The sequence below is a fragment of the Acanthisitta chloris genome, unplaced genomic scaffold (assembly GCF_000695815.1).
Source record: "Acanthisitta chloris isolate BGI_N310 unplaced genomic scaffold, ASM69581v1 scaffold3502, whole genome shotgun sequence".
Taxonomy (NCBI): domain Eukaryota; kingdom Metazoa; phylum Chordata; class Aves; order Passeriformes; family Acanthisittidae; genus Acanthisitta; species Acanthisitta chloris.
In genome coordinates, this window is record NW_008662035.1 from 24,888 (window position 1) to 42,177 (window position 17,290).

General features: G+C 37.7%; 1 protein-coding gene across 1 annotated transcript in view; it reads right to left on the reverse strand.

Moving 5' to 3' along the window:
* Positions 1-17,290, reverse strand: part of FCHO2 (FCH domain only 2) — a gene marked incomplete at its 3' end in the record, with an annotated part of 69,981 nt that overhangs the window by 8,067 nt on the left and 44,624 nt on the right. The window contains exons 13-21 of the mRNA XM_009070432.1: positions 16,940-16,951; positions 16,518-16,542; positions 15,269-15,311; positions 14,191-14,285; positions 9,683-9,786; positions 7,376-7,505; positions 1,994-2,105; positions 1,225-1,380; positions 185-317 (exon numbers count right to left, since the gene is read on the reverse strand). Of these exons, the coding sequence (XP_009068680.1) occupies positions 185-317; positions 1,225-1,380; positions 1,994-2,105; positions 7,376-7,505; positions 9,683-9,786; positions 14,191-14,285; positions 15,269-15,311; positions 16,518-16,542; positions 16,940-16,951 (810 nt within the window). The remainder of the gene's footprint in view (positions 1-184; positions 318-1,224; positions 1,381-1,993; positions 2,106-7,375; positions 7,506-9,682; positions 9,787-14,190; positions 14,286-15,268; positions 15,312-16,517; positions 16,543-16,939; positions 16,952-17,290) is intronic.

A 17,290-nucleotide genomic window follows, 5' to 3' on the forward strand; every position in this document is an offset into this window, starting at 1 on the left:
GCAGGAATGTGCTAAGCCTGGGCAGAGTCTATGCATTGTAAGCACTGACATGCCCAGAATTGGTCTAGATGAGAGGTGACAGTTCATGTGCATGCTGCCAGACAAAGAACAATTCTTTAACTTCTGTGTACATACTGGATCTATTGGAATTCCTTAAAAATTCCAAAGGGAAAAAAGTCTTTACCTGATACTTTAAAACATCCACGTTATAATAGGATGCAGATGGATTCTGCTCTGATAGTTTCTTGAGGTAGACTGTTATAGCTTGCATGTTCATCCAAAAATCCTTAGTACTGGAGTCACTTTGTGACTGATCACTACAAAGAAAGACCACGAATTAGAGGTGAAGTATTACACTACTCACACAACAATAATAGACATTTTAAATTTTTTGCAAAATATGTTTTTCCAGTGTAATTCACTGTCAGATACAGCTCTGCTAACATTTCAGTTACAAACTGTCATGTCAAACAGTGATTAAATTTAATCTTGTATGAATCATTCATTACATCAAGTATGAATGATGAAAATAAAACAAAAGGCAAAAGAATGGATGCATATGGTTCGATTCATTATTTCAGTAATTAAAAAAAATACAGCATTTAAAAGCATTTAACTAGTTTGCAAATAACTTCTTCAATAAATGAAATAGCAACAGCTCAGCTGAAACAGATTTCTGTCAAAAAATTCCAGCTTTTGTAATTTTTTAAGCAAACAGTATCTCCAAGTGTGGTTTCAACAATTATCCTACTCAATTAGCAGCCTTTTTTCTTACACATTCTCCCAAGCATGCTGAGAGATCATTATGTAATGGATCTGATCTAGTGCAGAAATTATTCAGCTTAAAAATACAGTAGTAGGTGACAAAAGAGAGTAGGTGAAGCTCCTACTACTTCATTTCCATTTAAGGCTACTGTTTAATCATTTAATTTTACCATTGTTACTACTGTATAAAGAAATAATTTATAAAATACACATGAAAACAGCTACATTTACTAATTATTTTTACAGCTGCTGTTGCACTCAGCACAAGTTACAAGTCTAGTAATCACTAACATTTTTAATGGTGACAGGAGAGAGAACTAAGCTGAACAAGATTAATTCAGAAAATTAAATTATATGTAAGTAAATCAACAAGACTGTGAAGAATTCTGATTTATATATACAACAACTCACATTTTACAAATCACGTAGTTTACAATTATGTAAAAATTAATACAAAACCTGTATACAAGTTGTGCATTTGGAAGAATCTGCTCCAGTTTGCTTGTGTTTTTCACCCTGAAGCAGAGCACAGCTGGTGATGGGTTGCTGGTGAAAACTTTAATAATCCCACTTGGGAATGACACTGTCATATCACCAGTAATCTTCACAATACATCTAGAAGAGAACGAAAACATCAGTTTCACTGCAACTTGTTAACTGCCTAGTTCTGATACTAATTTTAAAGCAACCACTGTATTTGCACAGTCTGATGAACTGAATCAAAAACAAAGCCAATCTCAAATGAGGGGAATGTGACAAAGTACTGTCACATTCAGCTTGGAAGTAAGATGAAACAAGGAAAATAAAAAGGTCTGACTGTTTAAGCATACAGTAGTCTTGGTGGATATTTTTCAGGCTTTGAAAACATGGCACAGCTATGCTTAGGCAAGGCCTAAGTAGCATAGCATGGGGATGTGACAGAGGGAATGAGGTGCTTTTAGCTGCCCAAATTTACATTTAGCACCTACCTGACTATGATAAAAATCCTTGTTATTCTCAGTGTTCTCACTGAACACATTTTTGTAAAGCAGGTATATATGAACTCCTAGCAGGAGGAAGGCCAATACTGAGCAGTACATCACTGTAGTCACTTATACCAGGGGAAAAAAACCCCTTTTGAATCCCCCTTCTAATATATATAGATTTTCCCCCAAAATACAAAAAGCAGATGCAGCGTGTTTTCTTATTGCAACTTATTACATTGAAAACAATTCACTATTTAACTAACTTTGTGGGATCTGCTCCTTTAAAGTAGGCGTTAACAGATTCAGTAAGGGCTACTGCAACAGGCAAGATGTCCTGGTTTCCAAGGCTGACGGGGCTGGGACCACGTGAAACACCTAGAATACATACAGTGTATAGGTTTAATTTTCAAAAAGCTTAGAAGTAGATTTCAGAAGGGTCGACTACATCTGTAATTTTTACAAGAGGTTATCGCCATCACAGTAGCATCTGAAGTTTTACTTGAAGAGTGTGTAGAAATACATAAACATAGTAGAGGACAATTGTACCATCAAAGCACTGCTTAGCAGCCTAAGAAACAGGACTATCAGTATGATATTATGTAAACAGACAGACACAAGGAAATACATATGAGACAGAGGAACACTGCATTAAAATTACTACAGTGAAAATGAAGTCAACAGATCCAAAGGAAATTAGACATCGACTAGACCACATTAAAAATCATCCCTACTGTATGCTTTCTGTATGGAAAAATGTATGATAAAATGGTCACAGAAATACCAAAAATTCACTTACAGTATGAATGAACTTCAAAATACATCAATATTACCCCACATAAGTGAACTGCTGAATATTCTTGTAACTTTTTTCTGCCAACAAACATTGCAAATCCCAAGCAGAAATTGCTGGAGAAGTCTTCCCTTATTGCTTCTGCCAATATAACACAGTTCCAATACAGAGCTGTAATAACCAACTCAGATCTCATGATACAGCTTTTTGAAATGCTCATATACAATTGATGCAACAGGTTGTCATGGGATTTTATTTTTCACAAATTTTCTATATGTGTACTGAATATAAAAGACAATACTGGAAGTTTTGTGCTTTTTATTAGTGCAGCAGTGTAGTGGAAAGAACCTTACTATTTTTTTTTGCATCACTGCTGAAATGGACTGTATCACATCATATTATCTATCACAAAGGAGGCACAATCTCTTTTCTTTCCATGAGCAAATTGAGACATTTCCCTTTCATACTGCAAAGTAGAAACAGAATGCTTCTGTATAATATTGCTCATGGCAAATTAAACCTATTTACTCTAAAACAGTGGCTGTCCCTTCTGAGTTCTTTCAGAGGCAAAAAGGAAGTTGGGACCTCATTCTTCACAGAGTATCTAATATCTCATATTAGACCTTAAATTCAGAAATAAGGAAATGAAATAGTAACAAAAGGAAGCAAAAGACAGGAGTTGGTCTAATTTTGCCCCCTCATACCTCACGCTCCATCACAATTTCTTGCCTAAAGTAATAAAATGTCCAGAATACTTCTCAGCACCATGAAAACTTATTTGTGCAACATCTAGGCCTCCTAATATTGAAAAGATCTAGTCACAAGTGCTGAAAACCAAAAAAATCTTAGATGAACATAATATTATGATGGCTACAAAACACTGATTTATTTACTTTTTTCAATATGAGCAGTACATTGTTTTTTCTTTATTCTTTTAGACAATACATGGATCATGCTTCCTCTTCTGCACAGAGAACAGTTTTTCTCTCCCCAAAAAACTACCAGTAAAAGCTGTGATTCTCAGCAGTCTCAGGAATAAAGAAATCATTATTTCAAGAAGCAAATGTGCAATGAAATAATGAGTTAACAAGCACTAAAAATTCTGATTGGTGAAATACTGAACTCCAGAATTATTCTCCACTGAAGCCAAAATATGCAGTCAATGAATGTAGCAGTACAGTTGCTGAGCTGTTTTAACTGTCTTCTTGCTCCGCCACAGTTTACAACAGAGCAACAAACAATTGTAGAGCAGACAGGACTACCTTGTATACAAGTGCAGAGATTATTTTAAAATCTTTTTAAAATAGTATTTATTATTGATATTTGAAAATTATGCAGAGTAATGCAAATATATAAATTATATTCTTATTGGTAAAAGATAAATACTGTTTTCTTGACTGAAAAGTGAAATTTATTAGAAATAATAATACTATTTTTCCTTTTTTTTTTTCAGAGAGCACCAAAGCAAATGTGTATATACATATCTCTGAGATCTATTTGAGAGACTGTTAGTCACCCTTTGATAAAAATGTATGCATTTTCCTAAAAAAAAAAACATTAAATTGAAGCATAAAGAAATTCAACAAAGCCAAGTACCAGGTCCTGCCCTTGGGCCACCACCATCCCAGCTGGTGCTACAGGCTTGGAGCACAGTGGTTGGAAAGCTGTCCAGAGGAAAAGGACCTGGGGCTGCTGGTCAACAGTTGGCTGAACATGAGCCACAGTGTGCTCAGCTCATCAAGGCCAATGGCATCCTGGTTTGTATCAGAAATGCTGTGACCAGCAGGACCAGGGCAGTGATAATCCCTCTGTACTCATCACTAGTGAGGCAACACCTTGAGTACTGTGCTCAGTTCTGGACTCCTCACTCCCAGAAGGAGGTGCTGGAATGTGTCCAGAGAAGGACAACGGAGCTGGTGAAGGGTCTAGAGAGTAAGTCATGAGGAGAGGCTGAGGGACATGGGGGTGGTTAGCCAACCTTATCACTCTCTACAACTACCTGAAAGGAGGTTCTAGCAAGGTCTGGGTTGGCCACTTCTCCCAGGTAACAAGTGACAGGACAAGAGGAAGTGGCCTCAAGTTGCACCAGGAAAGGTTCAGGTTGGACATGAGGAAGAATTTCTTCACTTAGAACAGGCTGCCCAGGGAGGTAGCTAGGACCACACTGTCCCTGGAAGTGTTCAAGAAATGACTGGATGTGGCACTTAGTGCTATGGTCTAGTGATCTTAGTGCTATGCTGGTGATCAGTCAAAGGTTGGACTTGATCTTGGGAGGTCTTTTCCAGCCTAAATGATTCTATCTATGAAACAAACATAACTGCTTAACCTAACTCTGAAAGTTTTGTATCCTTGCTGCTGAAAATACAGTTCAATGCAGTGACATCCAGCTTCAGGGTGTTCCACGCCTGCTGTGAGGTCTCAGAAGAATGGGACATCATAGAGCAGGCCTCATTGCATCTCAGGCTGCAGTCCAGCTCAGGGCTCCAGTTCTAGTACCTTTGGCAGTGACAGCAAAGCTGGCTTAAATGCCCTGGCCAGCAGCCTCAGCCTGACTACCACTACCAGCCTCTGAGCTCTGCTGACACAAGAGCTAGTGACACGACCATGCAAATGGTTGCATTGACACACTTGAGGATGTTGCCAAATAGCAGAACAAAAGACTACATCACTGGTCATAAAAAGGACAAATGAATAAACCTGATGAAATGGGCTTTGTTCAGCTAGGAACAAAGACTCAGACGATTTCAATATTGGCTGAACAGCTGTCATGAAAATCAAATTTATTTTAAAAGTACTGACTTTATTATGTCTGTTTGCAAAGATTTGAATTATGTGTAAATATAGAAACATTTTTACCTACTTGTGTTATGAGAAAAAGGATTGTCAAAGTAAAAACATATTCACTTTACTTGAAAGAAAGTAGCAATGACAAACTGAAGAAGCAAGGCCAAGTTTCAGCTTGTTTGTTGAGCAGAGAACAGGAGAGACAGAAGATTATATTATATAGAAGTGGTTATATCAAGTTCTGGTGATTCCAGCAACACATAACTTGTTAAGAACTTGAGTTTCCAAGTCACCTCCATCTGCCACATATCAGAAATAGCTGGAGAAACTTCTTTCAAAATAAATACAATTCTATTAGATGCAGTGTATTAGGATGATTAGTTAAGACGTAAATCTGCTTTGAGTACAATACCTGGTGGTGTCCCACACAGCTTTTCAATTGTAGGAAGATTTCGAATCAAAAGATCATCCTCTATTACATTTGAATGAAACAAAACATTGCAAGAAAACAGAATATTTCAAGCAATAATAGATGTTAAAAAAAATGAATATATAAAAATATACTTTGCAAATTAAATTAAGGCTAAAACATAAAAGAAACAGTCAATTATGCATGCCTTAAAGCTCACTTGGAAAAAGATAATTAGAGTCAACTCTCCGGAACAAATGGGGTAAGGGAAACACTGGATTGTGCAAAAGTCAAAGAATACAGACAATATTGCAGAATATACCCTTATGCCTCAAAAGTCTTCCAGCTGTCTGCACTGCCCTTCCCATTTTTCCAGGAGTTTTCAATTCATACAGCCAGTGCAGCTGAACTGGCTTTATTTATCTCCTAGGCCAGATCAATAACCATGTCAAATCTTGGTGTCAGCACACACCTCCTTACCTCCTCCCTCACCTCATGATTTCACTCTGTCACTCTCTCCACCAACAGACACACACTCAGAGCTGGGGACACTGATGCTCCTGCCAGCAATTTTTGGTTCCTTGGCACCAGAGCTGAGGCCTGAGGATGTGAGCCTGGGTGGACTTTGGCAACCAAAATATCAGTTGTCTTTCTGTGATGATTCTCAGCATTTGTGAAACTGGTGGACACTGAACTGTAGGAGCTGAGGTTGGGCAGAAGTTACTAGCTTTGCTCCTGCACAGGTTGGAAACAGCTGCACTACTTTCGGTGCAGAAGCCCCACTAGAAGCTGCAGAGAGGTTCTCCTGAGCTGCTGATCCTGAGTGAGGAATCCTTGGCATCAATATCGTTCACAGATAACTGTATGAGAACTCAAGAATCTGATTTAACTCAAGAATCTGATTTAACTAAAGGAGTAATAGTGTTAGGAATGAAACAATTCAATAAACAAGTTTAAATGTCTTAACACCCCCAACGTCAAACTAAGAAAAAAACCCACTAAGAAATTGTCAAATATATCTCCTTTCCATTTGATATATCCAAATAACAAAACTGAAGGTCATGCCTTTAAAAATGAGAGAAAGCCTTCTGAAGTGAGTGGCAACACATGAAGACTAATTTGCTTTTCATCTTTTTTGTATAGTTGTTTTGCTTTTACTGAACACCTCTGTTTAGCTTATATACTTCACTTGCTTGAAGAAAAAGATGAATTAGATTATTTTTTTTTTTTTGAAACTGCAATTACAGGACACCAAACAAAATTAAAAGAACAAAGAACTCAATTTTGTGAACATTTATATTCAATCAAATTTTTCAGTATCCCAAAAGGTTTCAGCACTCATACAATAACATCTTCTGAACAAATACATGATAACATGTTTTAATTGACAAGTATATGAACAGAAGAAATAAGAATTCATGGAATATTGATTTTGAGTAACAAGCAAAAGAACATGCCATGATTGGATCTATGGTCTAAGCTAATTGAATTCATTTTTCTGTCTCTCAGTCTTGTTTAGAAGCAGGTATTGCAAAGGATGCTTGAAGTACCTAGACTGGGATACGAAACAACTAACTCCAAGGAATGGTTATCCTAATGGTGCAACCTAGTGGCAGAATTAACCTATTTCTAAAACAAGTTAAAATGGTTAATTTAACTTACCAACTGTAGGTGTGTTTGCTGCACTGAGGGAAGCAGAAGAGGATATAGAGGAAATGCTCTCTGCACGTGCCAAGGGAGCTGCTGGAGGTGGACTTGAGTTAGAGGTCAATGGAGGGCTGAATGGCCTAGGCTGGACAAAAGAGATAACAAGAATATAACACAAAGTGGTTTTAGAGATGAATAAAAGACTGTAAACAGAAAAATTCTTCATTTCATGCCCCAATTGATTTAATAATGTTTCTCAACAGTTTCTTTAATGCTTTATCTACTTTAGTTTTTAGTGTAAAAACAGAGAACCCAAACCTTCCATGGGAATAAATTCCACTATTTCATAGATCGTAATTTTTTTTTGACTGAGCAGTTCAGTTAATGTATTTGGTTACGTAGCAGCTTGTCAATAATAGTGATTCAGAACCTAGCACTACAGCTCTGTGTATGTGTGCAGTGAACCTGGATTTAGAGAGCTAAAGCAGAGTTACTAATGAATTGAAAGTGAGACCAGCAGAGGGCAACTAAAGTAGTTGGGATTAGAGTACAGAAGAGAGGGGAACTGGCTGAAGGACTTGGGTTTGCTCAGCCTGGAGAACAGAAGCCTAAGGAGGGATCTATTAGCAATCTCTCACAAGCTGAATAGGGGTACACGGAGAAGTCAGAGTCAGACTCTTCTCAGAGCTGCAAGATCTACAGCAAAGGAAATTTCAGCTGGACTTAGGGAAAAATTCCTGCTTGCAACCTTGTGGTTAAACCCTGGGACAGGCTGCCAGATTGGCAGATTCTAAGGGACTCTAGGGAAACCTAACTATAAAAAGGTACCGCCACAAAGCCAGGGTTCATCTCCAGGACCCTGGAGATCCCACAGGCTCAAGGAACACTGGAAGGAGGACTGGTGATTGATTGATTTCTTTCTCTCTTTTCCTCTTTAAATCATCTCTCTATTTCTCTCTTCCTTTTTATCTTACCCCTTTATCCAAAACCCACTGCTGTGTGCTTATCTAGTAGGTCAGGGACTAATATATCAATTTCCATGCCAAGTGTGTAATTTAGTAATAAAACTTTGTGAGTTTTTGTGAACAGCTTTTGTCATTCCTTTCAACCATGAGCATTTATGAATCTTGGGTGCTCTCTTCCCCTTCAGAGTGGGATGTCACAGGAACTCCTTTTTTTGCATGTGTTTTTAAGTTTGGTTCTATTGCACTTGTTGCTGGGTAAGTGGCTTTCACAGAGACTATGGAAATTGTAAAAGGAGTTGATATATAATGAAGACAGACAATCTTCCACTTGTACCTGGATAACAGTCAATTTCTAAAACAACAGTATAAAATGAATGTAGCTTTATGCAGGATCATACTTTATAGCAGAACAATACCAGATAAATTCTTCTCTTTAATTATGATGACACGAAGAACAGACTCCTTGGTCTAAGAGCAATTACTATAATTTTGTACTGGAATGAGAAAAGAATCTCAGAATGAACTCTGTTCTGAGCTTACAGAAAAGCAAAAGAGGTTGAAAATATCTCTGTTTTGTCAAAGTGTAAGATCAGAACTTTGCTCATAACAAGAATAAGGTGAAAATATCTTGATACTTTGAAAGACAGCAAGAGGATCTTACCACAGGAACATTTTTCCAAGTCATTAAGTCAAGGAAACCCGCAGAATATTGATATTCACAGAGGAAATTAAGCGTGGACTGGTCTGATAGGCTGTTTGGGTATTTGCATTCCTTACCACATTCCTTATCGGCAGGTGGACCCGCACTGCAGGCAATGAGTGGATGCATTGAGCAGTGCACACCCTCTTACTATCCCAATGGGTAACTGCTGTGATCTGCCACCTTCCTTTTCCACCAACCAGCATCAAGGGCAGGGAGAAGTCACAGCAGGGTTACTTGTGTCAACGCACAAATGAAAAATCTACTAAATACTACTCATTCCCCAACGCTTAGGTGATATCCCTAAATCAATGGAGCTTGGATAATTACTTCCCTAATATTTCACATTTTGAAAACTTCAGTCTTATGCATGTGCCATCCTTTCATTGTCAAGTTACTGATTTGCTCAACTAAAAACATTCAGCTGATGCAAAAATTATATTTTGGACCTGTGTACTTCTATTAAGAATTATCTGTTGTATTCATTTAGCTATCATGAACAACTTCCATGCCTATCTGGCAATATCAAAATTCTGCTTATGCGATTCCTTGAACATTGACTGGAAGGTAACTCCACTGAAATAGTGTAAATTAATGATGTCTCTGAAATCAAGTTACAATGGAGAATTAAAAAAAACCCAAACAATCAATACTTACTATTTCATTAATCCCACTAAGTTTCCCAGTAGACAGCTTTGGTCTTGAAGCAGGCCTTGGAGGGGGCACGATGGTGCCTACAGAAAGAGGAGTGGTTGGCCTCGCTGAAAGAAAACAAATTTAAGGGAATAAATATTACAAAGATCACACTGAATGCAAATATTTACTCACTTGAGTAGCATAACTGGAAGTGATGTTTCTATTAGCAGTTCCTATTTTATAAATTCCACGTTGTAAGGTCTACCACTAAGTGCTTTTAAACTAGTGCCATGTGATACCCTGAAAAGTGACTCTCAAAAACAACATCATGGGCTTTCTCATTGCTCTTAAGTGATTTTATACCAACCACTCTTGGAGGCTTGAATGCAAAAAGAATGGGTTTTTGCAAATTCGATCACTTAATCTTTGAGATCTCACTGCTGCCTGACACCCCACAGAAATATATTCCAATTTCCAGAAAAGCAATGCTGCATAGTTAAAGGAAAGCAATGCCTTTAAATGATTAATTTGAATTTTCTTCTTATTTCAAGCTCAGTATTTACTTCATTGTCCTAACTTTCAAGGAAGTTGGTGCTAACAAGCAGTTTAGTACATTCTAACTAAGAAGATGAGTTAATTTTAACATCGGGTGAGCAATAATAACAAAAAGAAAAATGAGTCCAAAGCTTGCTTTTTAGAGTCAGCAATTAGCAAAAAGCAGTACAGGATGCATGCTTGTCATACCCTTATTTGTATGAGCACAAGAAGACACTAAACTATAGTCCAGAAGTGCTGAAGATGGTGCAGAAGATGTTTCAGTGCCAGTTTCTTCAATGAATAATGGTTCATGGCATATAGTGTTACTGAAAAGGTCACTTTGATCCTCAGAAGCACAGCTGCTGGAAAAATTCCCAAGCAAAGCAGAAGAGGCAATGCAGGCATTTTCAGTTTTAAACTGCAATCTCTGGGACTCCTTCTTGTCTGTGCTTGTGTGTTTAATGGTAAGAAGTTCATCAGCAAAGGAAATCCACTGACTCTGAGACTGTGAAACACAGGGTAGGGTACTGGTACTCCCTGATGGCGCCGCTGTAACACCAGATTTGCACCAAGTGCTAATGGTTAGGTCTGGTGAGGATGGGCTTGTAGACCCAGAATCTGTCTGGTGTCCAAGCAAAGACTGAGATACTCTACAACCAGGCAAATCAGTGATAGATGAGGAGGAGCTCCCACTGTGCTCTTTTAGGGTAGCTGAAGGAAAAGGGAAGAATTGAAACTAGGACCAACACTGAAAAGATAAAAGTCTCAATATTCAAAGAAGTATTCAATATCCACTGCAGGAGGATTACTAGCTTGAAAAATAACTGCTCTGCTAGGCTAAAAATCCCCCCACTTACAAATGAATGAAAGAAAAGCCAGTTATGTATCACATATACCTCATTCATACTGCCAGTCATGTCACTTTTTAAGTACATCAGAAAGTAATTTATTGTGTTTCTTTCCACTTAAGGCTCTACTTCTCATAACTGCCCTTATTCCTTTAACTTCCTCCCTGTTGTGATTTAGTTTCCTCTCATCTTGGTCTTTTCCGTCTTGCGTCCTACTCTGGTTTTGGTTCCTCTCCACAGTTTTCTGCTTTTAATTTCTTTCAAAGTTATTTAATCAAACCTATCCTACCCCTTCGAAACATTTTGATCCTCTTAGCATTAACATTTGTAATAGGAAGGCCTAACAGAACTGGCTTTCAGGTCAATAAATGACGACAATGCAGTCGTGAGATCCTGTCTGATATTTACTCTGTCTGTATCAACCACCGTTTGATAACAATCTAAGACATCATCCACCTCTGGTTTTTAACTCTCATTTTATTGTCTTCAGACTGCTGAAAAAAAGAGCTTTCCACAAGTATTCCCTGCACTTGCTGTTGCCTGTTGCGTAGATGACAATAGAAGCAGAAAATGCAAGGTTAGTCAGTTCTCAACATCTTGCAGGTTGGCGGAGCTAGGAGCAACAGCAGAGTGACATACAGAATGAAAAAAAGAGAGAAAGGTTTAAAAAGTTCAGATCAAAAGTACAGCTGTGCTCTCTACAGCAGTCCTTTCACCACGAACAAGTACTTAAGTCCACACAAACATTAAAATTTTAACACAGCTTTCCCTTTCTAACATATTTTAAATACCATTCAAAGGCTTAAAGATACTATTACAAATGCTACTTAAAAACAAGGTGGAAATGTTAAAAATCATTTTAAAAATACATATGGATGAAAATAAAGAAGGTAACCAAAAAGGAACATTTTTTTACAATATCAACAGCTGGCTAAAAAACGTCTGTTGTGTTTGTTCAAGATAACGAAGTTATCTTAAACTTCTAATAAAGCAGGATTATTCATGGATGACCAAAGATTATTTCTGTGCTGCATAAACCACTGTCTGCTCAAACACTACGGTAGTTTAAGTGTTCAATGATTAACACAGTTATGAAACAACAGCTAAAGAAATGTTTAAGCAGTAAAACCAAAAGTAATCTGTGGGACATGCTACCTTATGATATGCAGATATGCTGTATGCCAAACAACTAATTTATGTAATCCAGGTTTTGGATGGAGGTTTTCAAAATCTTTAAGCATCAGCTTACCTATACTAAGCTTCAAGTTGAAGACAGAACACGGATTTCAAGATAAAAGTTGTGTATTTCTTAGAAGTCTTTAGAACTAAGTTGCAGCTTAGTAAGTACTAGGACTCAATTAAAACAACAATATGACCTACATCGACCCAGCTGGTCTTTTCCCCCAAGTGTACAAGTAAAATATTATACTAGAACACTTATTTTCTACTTCATTCCACAGATTATTTTACAAGTGTAAATATCTTAGTTAACTCCTAGAATAACAATCCTTTAAATAATTATTTAGCAGAAAGAGCTTGCCAAGGCACAGATGTATCTAAACTCAACTAATGTCCACAGGACACAATATTCCACCAATGTCAATGAAGCATAGGGCTCTGAGCACAAGCCTTGTGGGTATGAGGACTCCACAGATGACTCCCTGCCAGATACGGCTATAGAGCATGTTATGGATCTCTGTCACTATTCATCAGACAGAGACTACTTTCTCTGCAGTTCTGCTACCAGGAGGGACTGTATAAAGATTTCCTAACCAGCTTTGACTTCCCATCTAGGCATAGCAACACACACCCGAATACAGCAACTACTACCAGCAGAACAAACTGAGTAACCTCTGCACTTCTCTGCAGGCTCCAACACCACATCAAAGCTGGCAAAACAGATTATTTTGAAAAAGTACCATTACTTTTCAGAATATGTCAGTAATATATATATCTATACAATTTATTCTTAAATGCGTTACCACACCCATGTGTATACACTACCCAATACTATTGACTGGTACCTAAGTGAGGATGAGAAAACCTAATGAATTCTGTAAGCCATATCTGTTAAAACCATAACTTGTAAGGAAAAGAAATTACAGTTAAAGACTAAGTCCTACCTAAAACCCAAAGAGTTACATAGCAATGCTGATTGTTGCTAAAAAGACATTAAAGCCAACAATGAACACTACTTGTTTGGAATTCCCTTACTGATACATGTACTACTCCTTACTATTTTTCAATCTGTATGATCAAGCTCCAAGGAAAACAGCTAGAAAGCCATAAACATGAACAGAGAAATGAGGTCTATTATGATTTTTGGAACATGAACACCTGGTTAAAGGAAACAGTGAACACACTTCCTTTTTCATGCTTATGGGAGAAGAGTGTCTACATTAAGAGAGCAGGGGTTGGAAAACAGATATGCAATAGGTAGACTGAAAAAAAACATGGAACTATTTTTTGCAAAGACAAGAAAACCTGCCAGTGGCCTGCCCACTTGAAGATCCTGCACCCCAAAATTCCCATGCAACATACGCCTTCACCTTCCAACTCTCACACTCCACAGTCCATCCTTTTCATCTCAAAACCCCTGTTCTCAGGATCTCACCTTAATTCATGTCTCACTCCTACCACTGTTATCCACCTCCCCTTGGATTATGTCTGCACAACTCTTAACAGAATCATTGTTTCCTACAGGAAACAAGTTCCTCACAGCAAAGCTCCACAACGCCTTTGCATCACACAGATCAATTGACTTTCCTGGAAAGAAGAAACTCATCCCTATTCAATTTGCATGCTCAGCTTGTCTCATACTTGCTACAACAACACCCATTTAATCTCCAGCTGAAAAAAAAAGAATTACATTCTAGACAGTGATCAATTCCTTGAAAAGAGAAGACAATAAAAATGGCTGAAGTAAATCAGAATTTTCCTAAGGTTTCTATCATTCTCTCTTGCTCTCTAGTTTGAAAGCCTTATATACTGCATCCTAAGTTGTGCAATACATTTAAGACAATATACTGCTTTACAAAATTCTTTTATTTAATAGTCAAAGCACATCCCCTTGCAATAACTAGACAAACATCAGAACATCCTTAAGTATACAGAGAAAACATTTTCTATTATCAAACATTTTACCTGAGGAGGATGAGGATGCCAGGGAAGCTGAAGAGGAAGATTCGAGAGAACTGCTGAAGAGTGGATCCCATGCCAGGAGGTCACTGTTGCCCTTTCTGCATTAAGAGTTACAATTGGAATATGAATGAAAGATGAATGCATTATAAAAATAAAACTAAACTTCAGCAGTAGTTTGATAATGTAATGAATATGATAATCACAGAATGGGTTGGATTAGAAGGGATCTTTAAAACTCATCTTGCTCCAACCATCCTGCCACTGTTCACTAGCCCAGGTTGCTCAAAGTCCCATCCAGCCTGGCACTGAACACCTCCAGGGCTGGGTCATCCATAGTTTCTCTGGGCAACACATTCCAGTGCCTCACTACCCTCTGAGTAAAGAATTTCTTCCCTATATCTAACCTAAACCTACTCTCAGTTTAAAGCCATTCCTCCTTGTCCTATCACTACATGCCCTTTTAAAAAGTTCCTCACTAATATGATTAAAATATTTGACAAATTCATCTAATATTAGTCTTTGTATCTAAAAAGAAAAACAAATGGCAGGTCAAAGAACTGATTTGCACATAAGACAACTATCTGAGCTGACACCTTGGTGCAGGTTTGTGTGTGGACATACTACATGTCAGCTAAATGATTGTCATGTTCAAGGTGACATACATCTTCAACTCTATTTCGGTATATATATATATATATATATACACACATAAAAACTATGCGTGCAGGCCTGTCTAAATTTGGGGGTTGCAATCTTAAACACTTTACCATGGAACACAATAGGATAGAAACTATATCTATCTTATTTAAAAGCTGAGATTTTAATAAAAAAAATCGTGGGTAATCATGTAATTATAGATACCAATTGAGACAGATCACAATGAAGCAAATGCATTAGAAGCAGTAAACAAATTAATGGAAATCTCCATTGTTACATCATTAGTTCTTAAGTCTTACAATGCAATAGATGCCTGGCTTAAAACAGCAGTCAGCTGTTATTTCCAATGAGTTTCTGAGTATTAGAAAACTAAGAGCAAATTCCTGCAGAATTGCATTCGATAGAATTTTAAATCTGAACTTACTCAATAGGTGGAGCAGAAAGCTTTGATTTTGTTAACTCTTCACCTAAGAAAGAGACACAGTATTATCACCAAAGACGTGAAACTCTGAAATCAAAATTTCAGTTTAGTAGATATTAATGTTTGTAGTTCAAAACTAAGGAGTTATTAAAATGGAAAAGAGAAAATGTATTATTTCTACATTGCAAAGCTAAATTTAGATACTTCTGAAAGAGAAGACTACCCAGACCAATGCATTTTGTGAGAAACTGTTGTTCACTTGAAATTTCTTTCTTGAATTATACTGTTTACATCTATACTGTTCATCAGCAAATCTGGCTTGGTTTCCCACTGGAAAAAACCAAACCCTCACAGGATAGAAACTAATGCTCTGTCTATTTAACTTCCACATTTTGTTGTTTGACTGTAAAACAGTGAGAGTGTGCTCTGCTGGTTTGTGGATCATACTCTGTGAGCAGGTGCGTGCTGGTTTTGGCTGGGGCAGAGTTAATTTTCTTCTCAGGGGTTGGTAACAATAGAAATGTTTTTGCTGTTGCTGAGCAGAGCTCACACAGAGCCAAGGCATCTTCATACTGCCCTGTTAGCAAGGAAGCAAGGGGAGCATGGGAGATTGCAAGGAGACACAGCTGGGACATGGGGCCCAAACTGACCAAAGGGATATTCCATACCACATGGCATCATGCCCAGTATATGGCCAATATGGGATCTGGAAGGGGGTCTGGCATCAATCAGTGGCTGGAGAACAACTGTATTGTGCATCACTTGTTTGGGTTTTTCTCTTCTCCCTTTTTATCAAAATTACTATAATTATTTACCATTGTTATTGTATTTGACTTTGTTTTCACTTATTAAACTGTTCTTATCTCTTTCCCTGTTAAACTGTTTTTATCTAAACCCATGAGTTTTTTAGCTTTCATACTTCCAATCCTCTCCCTGATCCCACTGATGGGGGTTGAGTGAGTGGCTGTGTGGTGCTTGACTGCTGGCTTGGGTTAAACCACGACAAAGGGCAAGGGTTTTATGAACTTGCACAGGAGTTTTTTCCACAGGGTACCCCCTTTGGCTTTTGCATGTGTTCCTCAACACTGTCAGAGACTGCTTCGTCTGACCCCCATAACAGGCAACACCCAAGTACATACAGAAGAGGTATATAGGAGTGACAAGTGAAATTTCTATTTAAAATACATGTATATAGGAAGTTTATTTCTTCAACAACTAAAAAACTAACACAGACTGAAAGGTTCACACTTACTGGATGAATTTTGATGCATCTGGGCCTAAAACAGGGAAAAAAACCACAAGTGATACATTCATCTACTGTCAAATAAAGCACTTATTTAGTCCCACTCAACTTTGTATGTGATACTTTGCTTTCAATGCCAGGCAAAACTTTATGAGCTTGCAGAAGAGCACAGAACATGACCCAGGACAGAGCAACCACTGCACACCTGACACACCAGTAAGAAAAGGCAGGAATGAAGACTGTAGAGCTGACAAAAGGCAGCAGTATTACTAGACCCTTTTAGTGTCTGGGGCAGTAAAATTAAACAACTTATATATCACATGGTATGTATGAAAAGAACCATTCCTAATGCTTTCCCAAACACACCCCTCAAATACTACACTTACTTGGTTTTAACTAAAAATGCAAATAAAAAGCCATTCTCTACTTACAGGACTGTGCCTCTGCTTTCAAAATGTGGGGGAGAAAAAGAGAGAAATTAATATTTTAATATCTTACGCATGGTATTTTCCTTAAAATCAGTGCCAGTCTTGTTCTGATCTGAATATATTACTCTCATGCTTTAATACTAGTTATCATCTCATGCTATAAAGGCTTATTCTGTGAATTGGCAGAATACATCAGTAAAGCTGCACTGTAAGTGTTACACATACCCACATTATAGGAACTGCTTTAAAAGACTTGTGTGTTATTGAACACACAAGTGTGTTATTGTGCAACAGCACAAAGACAAGAACTGAGCACTCACAAGACACAAAGGAAAGTTTAAATCTGAGAAGAGA